At 63.6% G+C, this 14905-nt stretch overlaps 1 protein-coding gene across 1 annotated transcript in view; it reads left to right on the top strand.

Annotated features, from left to right (window-relative positions):
- Positions 1 to 8711: 8711 nt before the first annotated feature.
- ZFPM1 (zinc finger protein, FOG family member 1) overlaps positions 8712 to 14905 on the top strand; it is a 79067-nt gene continuing 72873 nt past the window's right edge. Inside the window, exon 1 of the mRNA XM_087419813.1 lies at positions 8712 to 9086. Within this exon, the coding sequence (XP_087275939.1) occupies positions 9047 to 9086 (40 nt within the window). The 5' untranslated portion in view covers positions 8712 to 9046. The remainder of the gene's footprint in view (positions 9087 to 14905) is intronic.

The following is a 14905-nucleotide window of genomic DNA, read 5'->3' as shown; positions in this document are numbered from 1 at the left end:
TGTGCACTGGGAAAGGAGCCAGAGGCAGCCCCTGCCCTCGGGGGCTTTGGTCTCCTCGAGGGTCTCTGTAGCAGAGCCGGGGAGGAGGGGGACCTTGGGTGCTGCAGAGAGGGACACGGGGTTGGGGTTTAGGATTGGGGTAGATGAGCTCTGAGCCCCATTTGAGCCAGGCCATCTGGGGACTTGGGGGTGGAGACTCATGGGGCCAGGGGTGGGGGAGACGCAGGACTGCATGCCCCCGCTGCTGGGCGCCCCGTTCAGCTGACTACATCTCGGGCGGCAGGGGACCAGCAGCATCTGTGTCACCTGGCGTACCTGGGAACATGATGGAAATTCCAGGCCCCGCCCAAGACTGCGAATCAATGCTCTGGGGTGGACGGCATGTGTGCTGTCACATGCCCCCAGGGCGCTGACACTCGTGACGGTCGGGGACACACCAGTGCTCTAGTCCCCTCGGGACTGGCGTGAGCGAGCCCGGTCCACTCCTGCGCCCACTCTGCGGCAGGAGACCCACAGTGTGGACGGCGCCCGTCGGGCCAGCAGGTGGCAGCATCCGCCCGGCTCAGCCGGCACCGAGCAGGGCAGCTCTGCCGCCAGGCCTCCAGGCAGTGGGCCAGCTCCCACGCAGCCCCCAAGCTGCACACGCACACACCACAGACCCGCGGGCACCCCACCCTCACCGACAGGCCCAGGGACACATGCTTACTGCACACGCCTGTGCCTTCCTCCACAGGCTTGTGCACGCCGACACGGGGGCGTGTGGACCCACACACAGGCAAGCACGCCTGCCGGCCCCGGATGCGCTCAGGTGCACAGACGCCTGCGGCTTCGAGTGCGCGAGGGTGGGGGAGCAACTGGGCAGCGTCTGGTGGGGAGCCCTCGAGAGCTCCGTGGGCAGGTGTCCTGAAGGGGGCCCCATTTGAGGGCTGGAGTAGGCGGGACAAGGACAGGGGATGGTTCTGCGGGAGCGGCCTGAGGCCCCGAGGAAGCACCGGCCACCTGCAGCAGAGAACACGGAGCCCAGACCCTGCCCGCCCCAAGGGTCCTCAGGCAGGGCCGCCTCTGCCCTGGGCCCCAAGGGCTGGCTTGCCAGGTGCAGGAAGCCAGTGCGCCCCCCACTCCGTGACTGCAGGGTCCCTCAGGGGCCACCCTGTGGCTGGCAGGGTGGGCAGGGGGAGGCAAGGAGTTAACAGCAAGGTCACATAAACAGCTGTGTTATTGAACAGCATCGCCTACAAGGCCCCAAGCCCGACCCCAACCACCCCTCGGCCCCACCAACCCAGAGATGGAGACAGGGTGGGGAGAAGATGGCGCCTGCAAGCAGGTGAGGAGGTGCAGGTGGAGGGACAGGCTGGGGAGCACGTGGGGTGGGGATGGGAGCCGAGGGAGAGCAGCTGGTGGTGGGAGCAGGGGGCCGGCCTCCGTCCCCCAGCCTCCATAAAGGAGAGGCTCGTTGGCCCCAGGAATGGCCTGGAGAACATTGTTTTAAGTGGGTTTTCCTAAGCTTCTGGGCCACAGATACCTCAGAGCATCCGGTCTCCTGGGAGAGTGTAGACGGCCACGCTGGCACAGTGGGAAGAATCCGGATAGACAGGACCCCACGGGGGCCGGCCCGGTGGCATAGCGGTTAAGTGCTCGCGCTCTGCTGCTGGTGGCCTGGGTTCGGATCCCGGGCACGCACCGACGCACCGCTTGTCAAGCCATGCTGTGGCAGCGTCCCATACAGAGTGGAGGAAGTTGGGCACGGATGTCAGCCCAGGGCCAGTCTTCCTCAGCAAAAAGAGGATTGGCATGGATGTTAGCTCAGGGCTGATCATCCTCACAAAAAATAAAAAGCAGAAAGGACCCCACAGAGGGCCTCAGAGGAGCAAACGGCTGCCAGGGGAGGGCTGAGTCCTGGTCACATTGGGGTGGCTGATGTCGGGGCTCCTTGAAGCGCCTGTCCTGAGGGGACGGGACCTAGAGGCCCGCGGGTCCTGCCCGTGTCACCTGTGGATGTGCCATGTGTGGGCTCTGAAATCCAGCTGTGAGGCCATGTCCCTCCAGTCCCCATCTCTCCGCCTGTCCAGTGGGTGGGCAGCACACAGGTCATTTCTCAGGAGGCTTGCCCTCAGGGCCTGAGATCCCGCCGCGGGGGGGAATGTAGCCCAGGAGTGGCCACGCTGAGCCCCACAAGCTGTCTCTCCTTTCCGCCACGCTGGGCCTGGGCGCCCAAGGCCACGGCAGCTTTCCCACAGAGCAGTGTCTACCTCACCCACCGCCGGGCTGGCATGGCCTTGTGGGCTGCAGCTCAAGGTCATGGGCCTCCTCCCTGGGGCCCCCAGGCAGAGACAGGAGGCAGAACAGACCTTCCCAAGGCCCAGGGTTTGGCTGGGCCTGAGCAAGCTGGATCTTGGCCTGCACTGCTGAGAGCCCCTCAGGCCCATTTCTGGGCCCAGGAGGAGGGCGGTACGCTCTGCCAGCTCTGGGCCTGGGGCAGGACACCATGGGCTCACCACCGTCCCCTTGGGCCTCAGTTTTCCCATCTATTAAATGGCACAATCACCAGTCACCTTCCATCACCAATCACCTTCCCAGCCCTGATCTGGGCAGCTCCCTCCGAGGACCGGGTGCCATGGCTCCTAGACCCACTGGGTCTCGCCAGCTCTGCCCAACCCTCTCTCCCCCCGCCATCCCGCTGGCTCCCTCCCCAGCTTCAGATCTGTACTCAGATGGCACCTCCTCTCTGTGGCCCCCAACCATATGTTTAAGACACAGCAGCACCCCCAGGGCCACAGCCCCTCCCTGCTCTATTTGTCGACGTTTGGCTGCGGATGAGCAATGCGGCCCACTCCGTGGCTGCGTCTGCTGTCCCCCTCCTGCTGGGCTCTTGATGACGCATTGTGCGTTGTGTGTGTGCTGTCCCCCGGCCTACCTCGGGATGTCTGTGGGTGGAAAGAAGGGAGGAAGGGAGCGGGGCAGGAGGGGAGGGAGGAGTGGGGAGAGAGGAAGGAAGGAAGGAAGGCTGCAGATAGGGAAGTGTGTGCTTCCTATCTGGGGCTGTGCCCACATGACCTGAACTCTCAGAGATTGGGAAATATCCAGATAATATTTCCAGTCTGCGCCCAGTACTGCCTTGCCTGGCGGGGTCCAGAGGCCACACCTGGGCAGCTGCACAACAGGGTGGCTCTCTCCAACTTCCAGGACGGTCTCCAGGCAAGAACCCTGTGTCCCGGGATGTCAGAGGGGCGGCTTGTTAGAGACACTGGGTTCGTGGACCAGCGAGCCAGGAGGAGAAGGGGCTTGTCCCGCATGGTCCCAGGCCTAGTCTCTCTGCTGTCCCTCAGTCATCTGAGGGATGGGCGGTGGAGACCAGACGCGGTCCCCACCTGTGGGCAGGACTGCCTGCGCCCGGTCTGCAAGGCCAGAGCCACGCCCTGAGCAGCAGCCCACACATGCCCGCCCGGGGTGGCCCAGGCAGCATCCAGTTGTCCCCGGAGCTGCCCCGGCTCCTCCCTGCCCCTCCCACAGGCAGCCTTGCGATTCCTAACTTAATTTATTTTGACATGCTCACTGCCGTTTGACCTCCTTACAGAGTCACGTGGTGCTTAAAACTCATTATCCCCCCCTGAAACAGGAAGTTAATTAAACCCTTCGCAGAGCCAGTGTTGACACATGTCGTGGTGGGCCCCTGGCATGCTGCCTGGTAGTGCTAGGGCCTTGAGCTGTCCGGCAGTGGGGGAGCAAGGTATGGCCCGGGCAGGGGCCACGGACAGGTCCTGGGCCCCCTTCTCTCCAATGCAGCCACCAGTGTCCATTCTGGAGCAGCGTATGTGGATTTCCTGGGGAGAGTCTGGCTCTGCTGCTAACCTGCCATGTAGCCTTGGGCAAGTGACTGCACTTCTCTGAGCCTCAGTTTACTTCTGGAAAATGGGAATTCTCCCAGTCTCTTCCTCAGAGAGCTGTTAACGAGCAGGCAGCATGCTGACCCATGTTAGTGCTCAGCATGGGACTGGCACCAAGGAATCACCCACGACGTGACTCCTTCTGTAGCTGCTCCTGTAAGATGACAGAGCTCTGAGTGCTTCAGAAAGAGACACCTGGGCCCTGCAAACGGTAACAGAGGAGAGGCCTAATTTTGTCTGGGAGCAGTCAGGGGCTTCCCTGAGGAAGAGTGAGTGGGCCAGGCAGTGGGAGGGAAGGGTGCACCCGGCAGCAGGAACAGCTTGTGCAAAGGCCCTGTGGCCGCAGGACACCTGGACCCACATACAAGGAGATTCGGAAACAATGGTAGAGTGGGACAGGGCGAGGACTGCGGTTCTCACAAATGGCTTTTGGGAAGGTCCCACTGGCTTCAGCCAGCAGCAGGGGCAGGAGTGGCTGTGGGGGACCAGCGGGTGAGGCACAGCAGTGGTCAGGGTGACGGGTGACAGAGGCTTGGAGCAGGTGGGGTGGTGGCAGTGTCTCAGGGGGCATCTCAGAGCTGTAAGGAGGTGAGGAGGGCAGGGAAGCAGAAAGATGGTTCACGGTGCAGCTGGCATTCAGAGGCCTTTGGCCTGGACTCCAGACACGCTCCCCACAATCTGCTCCAGCCCCAGGCTTCCAGGCCCCACACTCTCAGCCCTCCCAGCCTTTGCACCTGTTCTTCCTTCAGCTGAGAATGCCCTTTGCCCATCTCTCTTTCTTGAGCATCCTCTTCATCCTTCAAGGTCCAGCTTAAGTTTCTAGAACATTCTGTGGCTCCCTTGGTCATAGCCCAAAAACCAGTGCAGGGCCTGGCACGTGGGAGCTGCCACAATTAGCCCCTTCCCCACCACAGCAACTGCCAAGCGCTGGGGCAGCCCTCCTGGCACAGGGCAGCACGGAGCATGCCCATCAGAGGAGCCAGGCTCACAGTCCGCCAGCCCACGGGTCAGAGGGCAGAGGTAGACCAGGACGTGAGCCCAGAACCACAGCAGCATCAAGGCCCCGAGGGGTCACGCCCCCACGCCCACTTACGGATGAGGAAACCGTGGACCAGATTGGTTACGGGCTTGCTCAGGGCAGTCAGGATTTGAGCCCAGTTCTCCCAGCCCCAGGCCAGGGTTAAGAACACAGATTCTGAAGTGCAGCTGCCTGGGGTTACATGCCAGCTCTACCACTTCAGAGCTGTAGGACCACTCGGAGCCTCAGTGTCTTCACCACCACCTGACAGCCCTCTGGGTGCTTGAAAGCACATTTTATGTGTCCCAGGCCAAGCTCTGCCTCTTTCTGCCTGGGTGGCTCTGACGGTCGTACCCACGGGGCTGCACGTCATGAGACAGTAAGAATCAGCCCAAAGAAAGGCTCAGTAAACCCTGGTGATGCTGACGGTGACGATGACATCGCCCTGAGAGCGGGCGCCCAGGTCAAAGCCATCCCCAGGAGCCTTCCCTGGGCCCAGACGCTCTGGGCACCTCCCCAGGAGGCCTGAGGGAGCCTTGGACCCCCAGCGGGCAGCTGCCAACAGCTCTGATCCAGCGAGCAGGGGCCACCCAGGCTGTGGTTGGGGCAGCCCAGCTCCGCACAAAGTCCCCCCAGCTCCACAGCAGGCACAACAACCCCGCCAGCGGGCTGAAGTCAATTGTCTTCTCTCCCAGTGATCGTGGACGTGAATCCGGGCACTCCTCTGGCACATGCAGGGGGAGGCGGGAATTGGGGTTCATGATGGGCAGCCCATGGGGGATGGAGGTGGCCGAATGGCCTCAGCCTGGAAACCCTCAGCAACCCCATACCCTGCTCCTCCTCTCACCTGATCAGGGACTCTTGCAAAGGTCCACTGGGATGTCACCTCCTCCAGGCAGCCTTCCCTGACATCCTCAGGCAGAGGTGGTCGCTCCTGCTCTGGGCTCACCCAGGCCTTCTTTTCGACAGCATTTCTTGCTCTTCTTCCCTCAGTTTACCATCATTATTGACAGACTTCCCCTGAGGGTGCAAGCCAGGTCCTCTGGCATGGCCACTGGTCATGAGCATGCTGCAGCGTCCTCTTCTATGTGATGGGGTAAGAATACCCCCACAGGCAGATGAAGGGGGCACAGTATAGAAGGAAAGTGCTCCAGAAACGGCTCTGGCCTGGCTCAGGGCTGTCACAGACCTTCACGGGGCCCTGCACTTGGGAAGGCCCCACACTCAGTTTAACACTCTGCCATGGCTGCCCTGAAATTCATAATTTTTTAACAAGGGGACCCACATTTTCGTTTAGCAAAAGCCCCGAAAATGACATAGCCAATCCTAGTCAACAGCCTCTGTTTCTGACTCCTTCCTGCCCCTAAGTCGCTGGGCAATTGGGATGTGTCCCCTCTCTCAGGGTCTGTATACAGGCAAAGAAGTGGCCAAAGTGATGCCCACCTTCTCCTCCTGCACCCTAGACAGACATCACTAATCGATCATGGCTCTCTTTTTCCTGCTGACCCTCAGAATCCTCCTCAACACAGATCTGCAGCTATTCCAACAGTGCCAACCTGGTGTCACTTGCTGTGCATGGAGCCTCAAACCCAGCACAGGTGCCAGCCCATGGCACCTCCTCCAGGAATCCCCCTGACTCCCAGGTTCCCATCCTGTAAAGAGGCCCCCCTCTGGGAATAGCGGCAAGGCCTAGACAGGTGGGGTGCCTCACCCAGTTGACAAACATTATGGAAGGCCTGGGCTGAGTGAAGCAGCCAGCCCTAGGCCCCACTCTCCCCAGAGTGGTACAGCACAGCTGTACAGGCAGCTGTAGGAAGACTGCACCCACTGGCCCCGGGCAGGGAGCAGGAAGAGCTGTGGGACCCTGGGCAGGTCTCTAGGCCTCCCGGCTTAGTGTTCCCATCTGTCCATGGTTATGGGTGGTCCCGAGTGGACCTCAGCCTCCTGCCCTGCCTGCCACTCTTTTACCCAGAGGCCCCTGAGAGCAGCAGTGGCACAAGGGAGATGCCCAGGCTCGGAGTTGTCCCCTCTCCTCTTCCAAGGGATGGGGCAAAGGCAACAGGAGTCAGACAGGGGGTGTCTCGGGGCGGAGTGCATGGCACCTGCCAGCCTCTGCACAGGACAGTCGCGATGACTCTGTGCCACCAGGTGAGTGTGCCAGCCATCTGGACAGGCATCCGGGCGTCCTCTCTGCAGAGGTCTTCCTCTTAGCTCCTGGGCCCTGTAACGTCCTGTTTCTTGTGAATATGGGGGAGAGGAGGAGGCACCACATGCAGGCAGAAAATATTAACATAAAAAAATACAATTCAGGGGCCAGCCCGGTGGGTGGCACAAGTGGTTAAGTGTGCACGCTCCACTTTGGCGGCCCGGGGTTCGCAGGTTCAGATCCCGGGCGCGCACCGACGCACTGCTTGTCAAGCCATGCTGTGGCGGCGTCCCATATAAAGTGGAGGAAGATGGGCACGGATGTTAGCTCAGGGCCTATCTTCCTCAGCAAAAAAAAAAGAAAGAAAGTAAAAAGAGGAGGATTGGCATCAGATGTTAGCTCAGGGCTGATGTTCTTCACAAGAAAATTTTAAAAATAAAATAAATAAAATAAAATACAATTCAGCTCTGGGGCATAGCCCCTAATGCTGTGTGACCTTTAGCCTCACTGGAAAAAGGGGCCTCTGGGGTCCTGCGAACATATCCGAAAGGTCTCCATTTCCAGGGCTGGGACAGACAGGACTGACCCTGGGAACCTCGCTCCCTCTGTTCCAGGCGGGGAGAGGGCGCCAGCTTCGCTCCACCCGCTGAGGGGCGTCCTTCCCGGCCTCCGGCAGGGGCGCCCTGGAGAGGCACCAGGGGCAACGCCCAGGGGGCTGCAGCGGGGTGAGCAGGGATAGCAAGGAGCAGGGAGGCTTCAGGGAGCAGAGAGCAGAGAGCTGGCTTCCGCGCCCTCCCAGATTTCCAGCCAGATCTGAGCCCAAGGGAGGAGGACCCGAGGTCGCCCCCTCCACCTGGGGGTCACGGCCACCAAAGGCAGCGGACCCCAGGGATGCGCCTCCAGCGAGTCTCGGAAGGGCGGAAGACCCCACCCGGCCAGAGCCGGCTCCACACCCCAAACCTGGCCCAAGACAATTTGGGGTGTCAAGGCGTCGGGCTTCCTGACCAGGCTCTCACTGACCCCACCGGGCAGGGAGAGAGGGACGCAGACCCCAAGGGTCGCGGGTGGTACCGAGGCCCTGGGAGAGGGGCTACACGGCTGAGGGGCCGGGCCACGGGAAGCCTGGAGGCGGGAAGGGGAGGGGCCAGGGCGCCGGGGGGCCGAACCAGGTTGGGTCAGGCTTGGGAGCGGAGCTAGCGCCGAGGGGCGGCTCCAGAGAGGCCTGGAGCCTGGCCAGACGGAGTGCCGGGGGGCGGCGGGACGGAATAGGCCGCTGAAGAGTCCGAGTGAGGCCTGGGGACAAAGCTGCAGGGCCGAAGGAGTCGAGGGGGCCCGAGGCCTCGGGGCGGGGCCAGTGCGGTGAGGGCGGGGCCGCGGGGCGAGGGGCGGGGCCAGGGCGGCAAGGAACCAGACCAGTCCGGGGCGTGGCCAGCGCTGTGCACGCCGGGGTGGGGCCGGGCAGCAAGGAACGAGGATTAGCCCGGGGGCGGGGCTGCGGCCGGGAGGGAGGGGCGGGGCCAGCGCTGCGCGGGGCGGGGCGGGGCCAGCGCGGAGGGGCGGGGCCAGGTCGGGGCGGACCCGGAGGCGGGGCGCAGGTGACGCGCAGGCCCCGCCCCTCCCCGGCTCGCCCGCCGCCCGCAGCCCGCCCCGAGCGCTCCGGCCGAGGCCGCCCGGTTCTCCGCGCGCTGCCCGCTGGTTTCATTGAGAAAAGCCGAGCGGCGGCGGCACCGGCGGCGTCTGCGCGGGAGCCGAGGAGCCGGCAGCAGCCCGCCGCCCGCCGCCCCCGGCAGTCCACGCGCCCAAAGCGCAGGGCCGAGCCTCCGGCCTCCGCTGCGGCGCCGGGCCGGGCGCGGCGGGCTGGGGGCGCGGGTCAGGGCGGCCGCGGAGCCCGGGGGCCGGGGGCATGAGCCGCCCCGCGGCCCCGCCGCGCCCCTGCCGCCCGCCGCCTCCCGCCTGGGGCTAGGGGCGGCCGCCGGGAGGGCGCGCGGCTCCGGAGACATGTCCAGGAGGAAACAGAGCAACCCCCGGCAGATCAAGCGTGAGTCCAACTTTGCCCGCCCGCCCGCCCCGCGGCCCCGGCCCCTGCTGGCCCCCGCGCCCGCGCCCGCCGCCTCTGCCCGCCGCGCCGGCGACCTTCACCCCGCGCCGCGCCCCCCGCGCTCTGTGCCAAGCGCGCCGTAATCTAATCTCCGCCGGCGGGCCGGGCCCCCGCGTCTCGGGTAGGGCACCGGGGGTCCGGCCCGGAGGGGTTGTCCGCCCAGAAGGGCCGGGAGCGGGGTGGCTGGGGGCGCGGCCACCTCGCGGCCTGCCCCTCCTCCGCATCCCGGAGATGGTGCGGCGATAAGGCGGCCCCGATCTGGACTCAGATAAAGTTTAAAATATTCCATTCTGCAAGTCCCATCCTGATAAGATCGCTCTGTCGGGACGGGCTGAAATTGTGATCTTATCTCGCGCAGTTGACTCTCTCAGGCTTCGTATCTAGAGGGAGACAGAGACAGACAGAGAGAGAGCAGGGAGGGAGAGGGGGCACCCGGGGCCGCGTGGAAATGCACGGCCAAGTGGCGGAGACCGGCTCGCGCCACACCACTCGTGCTGCCAGCAGAGCCGCGTGGCTGGGGGCAGGGTGCAGCTACCGCGGCCCATGCGCTCTGCTCCAGCCACTCAGACTCCCGGGCCCTGTCGCTGGGGTCTTGAACTCGAGCCTTCTGTGCCCAGGTACAGCCTCCTTGAGGTCCGACCCTCCTAGTGTCCCAGCCAAGACCCCACGGCCAGCAGAGGTGCGCTCGAATGCCCGAGGGGCTGCTCCAAGTCAGGGAGGGTTCCCCGGGACTCGGCCCTGGGCCAGGGTCGCCTCTGCGCGTCTCCGAGTTTCTTGCCCATCCGGCCTGCGAGCCACTCCCCGGGGGACAGGGAGTCGCTGCATCCTCACTCCGATGCCCCCCGCAATAAGAGCTCCCCACACTCTCGAGGCGACTCGGCTGCGGGAGGAGAGAGAGAGAGTGCGCACAGGAAGCGCCACTCCCCACCCTTGGCCAGTAATAACTTCGGGCCTGGGCGGCCAGGGCCGGGGGGCAGGGTTTCCTCCAGGGGTCGCATCTCCCAGGCCAGACGAGCAGGTCCTCTGGGCCTCCTGGGAGGCGACAAGGAAGACTGGCCCGCTGCCCAGCCCCAGGCACCTGGACACTGCCACTTCTCTCCACATAACCACTGCCACCAGGACCCCATGTGTGCACGCCTGGGGAAATGTCTACTCCTGAGGTCCTGGAGAGGAGGAACGCAAGCAGGAATCCGGGTTCCTGTAACCCGACTCCCTCAGTGTGCAAGCGGGACCTGTTTTCTGAAAGTCGCCTTCTGTCAAGTCAACTCAAGTATTAAAACCACCCACAGTTCCCGATCTGTGCTGTTCTCTGGTTTCTTTTTCCCCTCCTCCCCTGTGCACCTCTGTTGGGTCTGTTCTCTTGTGTGCGTGTGTGTTGATGTTTCAGCGTGATGAGAAATGCAGATAGCGCGGGCAGGGAGATCGCAGGTTGGGAACCGATCGCCAGCACCGATAAAGCCTCAAGCGGGGCGAGAGTCCGGGCCCTGCTGGGTCGGCCGAGCGGTGCGCGTGGGGGACAGGGACTGCAGCGGGTGCGCAAGGAGCCCCCGCTGCCCACCCTCCGCGCGCCGGGACCCGGACAAGAGAGGGGGCCGGGTCTGGGAGGCGGGGCCAGGCTCTGGGCGCCTCTCCCCCTGGCAGATCTTGGCGCGTTAAGATGCGAGCGCTGATTGTCACCAAGCGGCGGCCCCCGCCCGCCCGCCCTGCCTCCCTCTGCCCGCGGCTGCGCGTGTGGCCCTCGCAGCTGTGCGCCCTCCGCGCTGGCCTCACCTGCGACCAGAGTGTGGAGGGGAGGGGGCCGAGCGCTTGGAGCCGCCGCCCCCCTCGCCCCCACCGAAGCCGGGGCGCAGCTGCCCGCGCCTCTGTGCGCCTTTTGTTCCGCGCGGAGATAGATGTGCCGCGCTGATAAGGCGCGCAACCGATGGCGGCGGCGATAGGCGCTTCCATTTATTAACTTCAAACGTGAGAGCGGGGGAGGGCGAGGCTGGAGCGCGGCCTTGGCCGGCCAGATGGCTGACACGATAGGCCGGGCCGCGCTGGCGGGGCGCGCGGGGCAGAGCGCAGCTCGGGACCCCTGGCGCCCCCGGCCCGCCGAGCTTTCCCTCCCTCCCGGGTCGATGTGAGCTCCGATAAGCGCCGGGGCTGGTCGGCCGGATGGCGATCGCCAAGAGCGATAAGCGGCCTTATCTGCGGCCACCAGGCCCTGCCGGGTTCGAGGCAACGACAGCGCGGGGGCGTCGCGGCCGGGGCGAGGGGGGCCTCGGACCTGGCTGAGGCGGGGCGGGGGGAGCGGGCGTCCGCGCCGGGTCCGTCTGGGCGAGTTTTCATCCCAAACACACTTAATTGCCAAGAAGTTGATCCTCCCCCGGCGGGTGGTACAGTCCGTCAAAATGAAAGAAAACTGACTTTGCGCTGGCCAAGAGCGGGGAGGGCGAGGGGAGGAGGACTCCCCGCCCTGATTCCTACTAGATAGTGCGAGATAGCCAGAGGCCGTGGGGGTGTCACCTCCCGAAGGAGAGAGGTTGCTTTCCCCCGCCGAATCGTGTCGGGGTTGGTGTGTTCGTGTCGGGGTTGGTGTGCGTTCCTGGCAGATCTTAGATGTAACGTGCTTGGAGTTTTCTTGAAAAAAAACAGTCAAGGTGGTTTCCATTGGCCAAGCTGAGTTTTGGGGTGAACCCGGTGTGCTGAGGTCTTTTTGAGCAGGTCCCTCAAATCGGGAGGGAAGGTCTGCACAGACCTGCCTTGATTCACTCAACAGGTCTCTACCGAGTACTTGCTGTGTGTAAGCACTGGGTCACAGCCCTGCCTTGGGGAATCAAAGGGGAGGGGTGAGCACATAAGGGGCGGGGCTGAGAGCAGTGTGGGAAATTCCAACAGCGAGGGGGTGGAGAGCAGATGGGGGGACCTCCAGCCAGGTCAGGAAGAGGCCAGTCATGGGTGGGGGCACCTCCGGGGACAATGGGCTGGCCTCAGTTTCCAACTCTGAAAGATGGGGACAGAAATAGGCTCCCAGGTCAAATGGGGGATGTGGAGGGGGCCCCGGGAGACCCTTTGCAGTGGGAGGCACTCAGGGACCATGGATCCCAGAGGCCAACTAGAAATGGAGGCCCGCCGGGTGAGGGACTTCCTGAAGCCCCTGGGCCTGGCCTGTCCCGGCTGCAACTGCTGCTCCATCTCAGATGGAGGTGTTTTCACACGCTCTCAGAGTTTGATCAAACAAATTATTGGTGGCCACAGGATGACTAATTCACTCCGAGTTTCAAAGCCACCCACCTGCTCTCCTGGCACCCAACACCGACCTGTGGGGCTGGCAGTGCCTCCTGGCGAGGGCCAGTTCCGGGGAGCCTGGGTTAGGCCCAGGAGGGGAGTGAGGTGGTCTCTGTGAGGTTTTATGAAGGGAAGAGGGATTCCTTGCACAGGGCCACACACACTCCTTGCAAGTGTAGGAGGCACCCGGGAGTCCATCCGGCTCCCAGGGGCCACCTGGCAATGCCCACCACCCCGCTGTGATGGCAGAGAAGTCAGGAAGGAGGTGGCTTTGTCACCCCAGCTGCCCCTGACACAAGCCATTGTGGCCAGGTTACTTTGCCTACCACAGCCTCAGTTTCCCCTTCTGGAAAATAGGTGTGACCAGTGCCTGCCATCCAGGAGTCGGCAGGGACATAAGGCCTGCCCTCGGCCAGCCTTGGCCCCCTTGTCTGCACCAGGCCATGTCAGTCCGGCCACTGGTCCCCACCCCGAGAGAGCAGAGCTACAGTGTGCCAGGCTGCTCCTCCTGAGATCCCCGGGGGCCTGGGGCCAAGCTGCAGTGACCAAAGAGATGAAGGGCTCCGAGACCCAGAGAGCCTTGTTCACAGCCCCCAGGTCCTGCACCTGGACTTGGGCAGGGCTCTGAGGGACACTGGGGCCCACGCTCCCACCGCCTGGTGGGGGGCTTTCCCCCCCACCCCAGCTCCAGGCGGTTCCAGGTTGTCCCGCATTCCTGGGCCGCGGGAAGACAGTCAGCTTGTCCATTCATTTGATGGTAGTGATAATATTCATAGTAGCTAATACGGAGCTTACTCTGTGCTAGGCCACGTGTTAAGTTAAAGCAGGTCCTCTTTTAATCACCATTTACATCTGGGGTAACAAGCACAGAGAGGTGACATTTCTCAACCAAGAAAGTGGCAGAGCCCAAGTGGGAGGGCAGGTGGCTCGGCCCGCGCTCTGAGCCGGCGTGTCCGTGAGCATCATGCTGCTTTCCCACAGTCCTCTCGCCTCTGTCTGCCTCTGGGCCTCTCTGGGCCTCAGTCTCTACACCTGTGAAATGGGCATCTGGGAGTAGAGGTGCTTGGAGTCTCTCCCCTGCCCTGCCCTCGCCCACTCTTTGTGGCCTCCTTCCTGAGGCCTTCCTGCGCAGATGTGATCCCCGGGGAGGCTCCCCCAGCCCTACCCGGGGGGCCTGAGCCCCGGCCTGGTCCCGCCCGCCCAGCTAGCCCCTCCCCGGAGGTCACCAGGAGCGCAGCATGGCACCAGCACCTCCAGGGATTTAAATGGGTCAGTTGGGGAAGAAAGGAGGAGGGAATGCGATGCCATTAATTGTGCCCTTATCTCCTGTTTCTATGCCAACCAGACGTTCCTGGGCTTGACGGGCTCGTGAATAATACTCCGGGCGGCCTATCTGCCATCGACAGGCCTCCTCCTGGAGGCAGCTGTGGCCTTGTCAGTGGGTATCGCCAACCCCAGAGACCCAGGCCTGGGCTACGCTGGGCACCTGGCTGCGCTCCTGCCCACCCAGCCACCATGCCGGGACCTTCCTGGAGCTACCCCATGGCCCCTGCCCCCATTTCACAGAGGGGGAAACTGAGGCCACAGCCACATGTCCACTCTCTGGACCTCGTCTCCTGCTCCCACACAGGAGCGGCCTGGGGCAGAGGGGCTTCCAGAAGTGGGGCAGCAACACCTGCAGATGGGCCGGCCTCTGCACCTCCTGGCCCTCTCTGGGCCTCAGTGTCCTCGGCTGTGGCAGGAGCAGACACCCCATGGGTAAGGGCTCAGCCCCTTCGAGCCTCGGCCCGTGGTTCTGTGAGAAGGGGAGGCTCGCTCGTGGGGGGAGCTCCTCGCGGGGCAGAACCCTCACTGGGGCCTGTGCTCGGGAATGACTGGGCGTGTTTCTCTCTGGCTTCTTTCAGCCCTTGAGTGCCCCAGTTGCTCAGCCGCAGGTCTCCACCGGAGCCCCCACCGGTCGTCCCCACCTCCATACCCGCCCTCCTGCCGTGACCTGTCAATCTTCTGTCACTCACTCCCTGGGGACATGGTCTGGGTCTGTCCTGTCCCCACATAGTGGGCCTTCCAGAAACTCTGTCAGATAAATGACCTAATGGGCACAGAGCATGAAGTGGATGTGGGCTCGGATCCTGGCTTTGCCACTTCCTGGCCATGGGACTGTGCGCAAGGCCCAGCCCATGTGAGCCTCGGTTTCCCCATCTGCAACATGGGGATAATGGCATCGCCAGCCCCTGAGCACACCTGTGAGGATCAAAGGGAAATACAGGTTACCTAAGACAGCTGCCGCCAACCTCGTCCTCCTCCTCCTCCTCCTCCTCCTCGGGACCTTCGTGTTCCATGAGTTGGGTCAGGTCTGTGGTTTGCAGCTTATCAGAGGTAGGGAAATCCCTTCCCCAAACTCTCTCCCAGAATACAACACGCAGGGCCTGCTGGGAAGTGCCCCCACTGTGCCAGCCCCCCTTCATGGGCCCCCCTCCTCCTGGCTGGCCTTT

Source organism: Ceratotherium simum, chromosome 30, assembly GCF_057802395.1.
Source record: "Ceratotherium simum simum isolate JZ-2026a chromosome 30, ASM5780239v1, whole genome shotgun sequence".
Lineage (NCBI taxonomy): Eukaryota > Metazoa > Chordata > Mammalia > Perissodactyla > Rhinocerotidae > Ceratotherium > Ceratotherium simum.
Note: the sequence above shows the minus strand (reverse complement) of the source record. Positions and strands in the feature narration are given on the sequence as shown.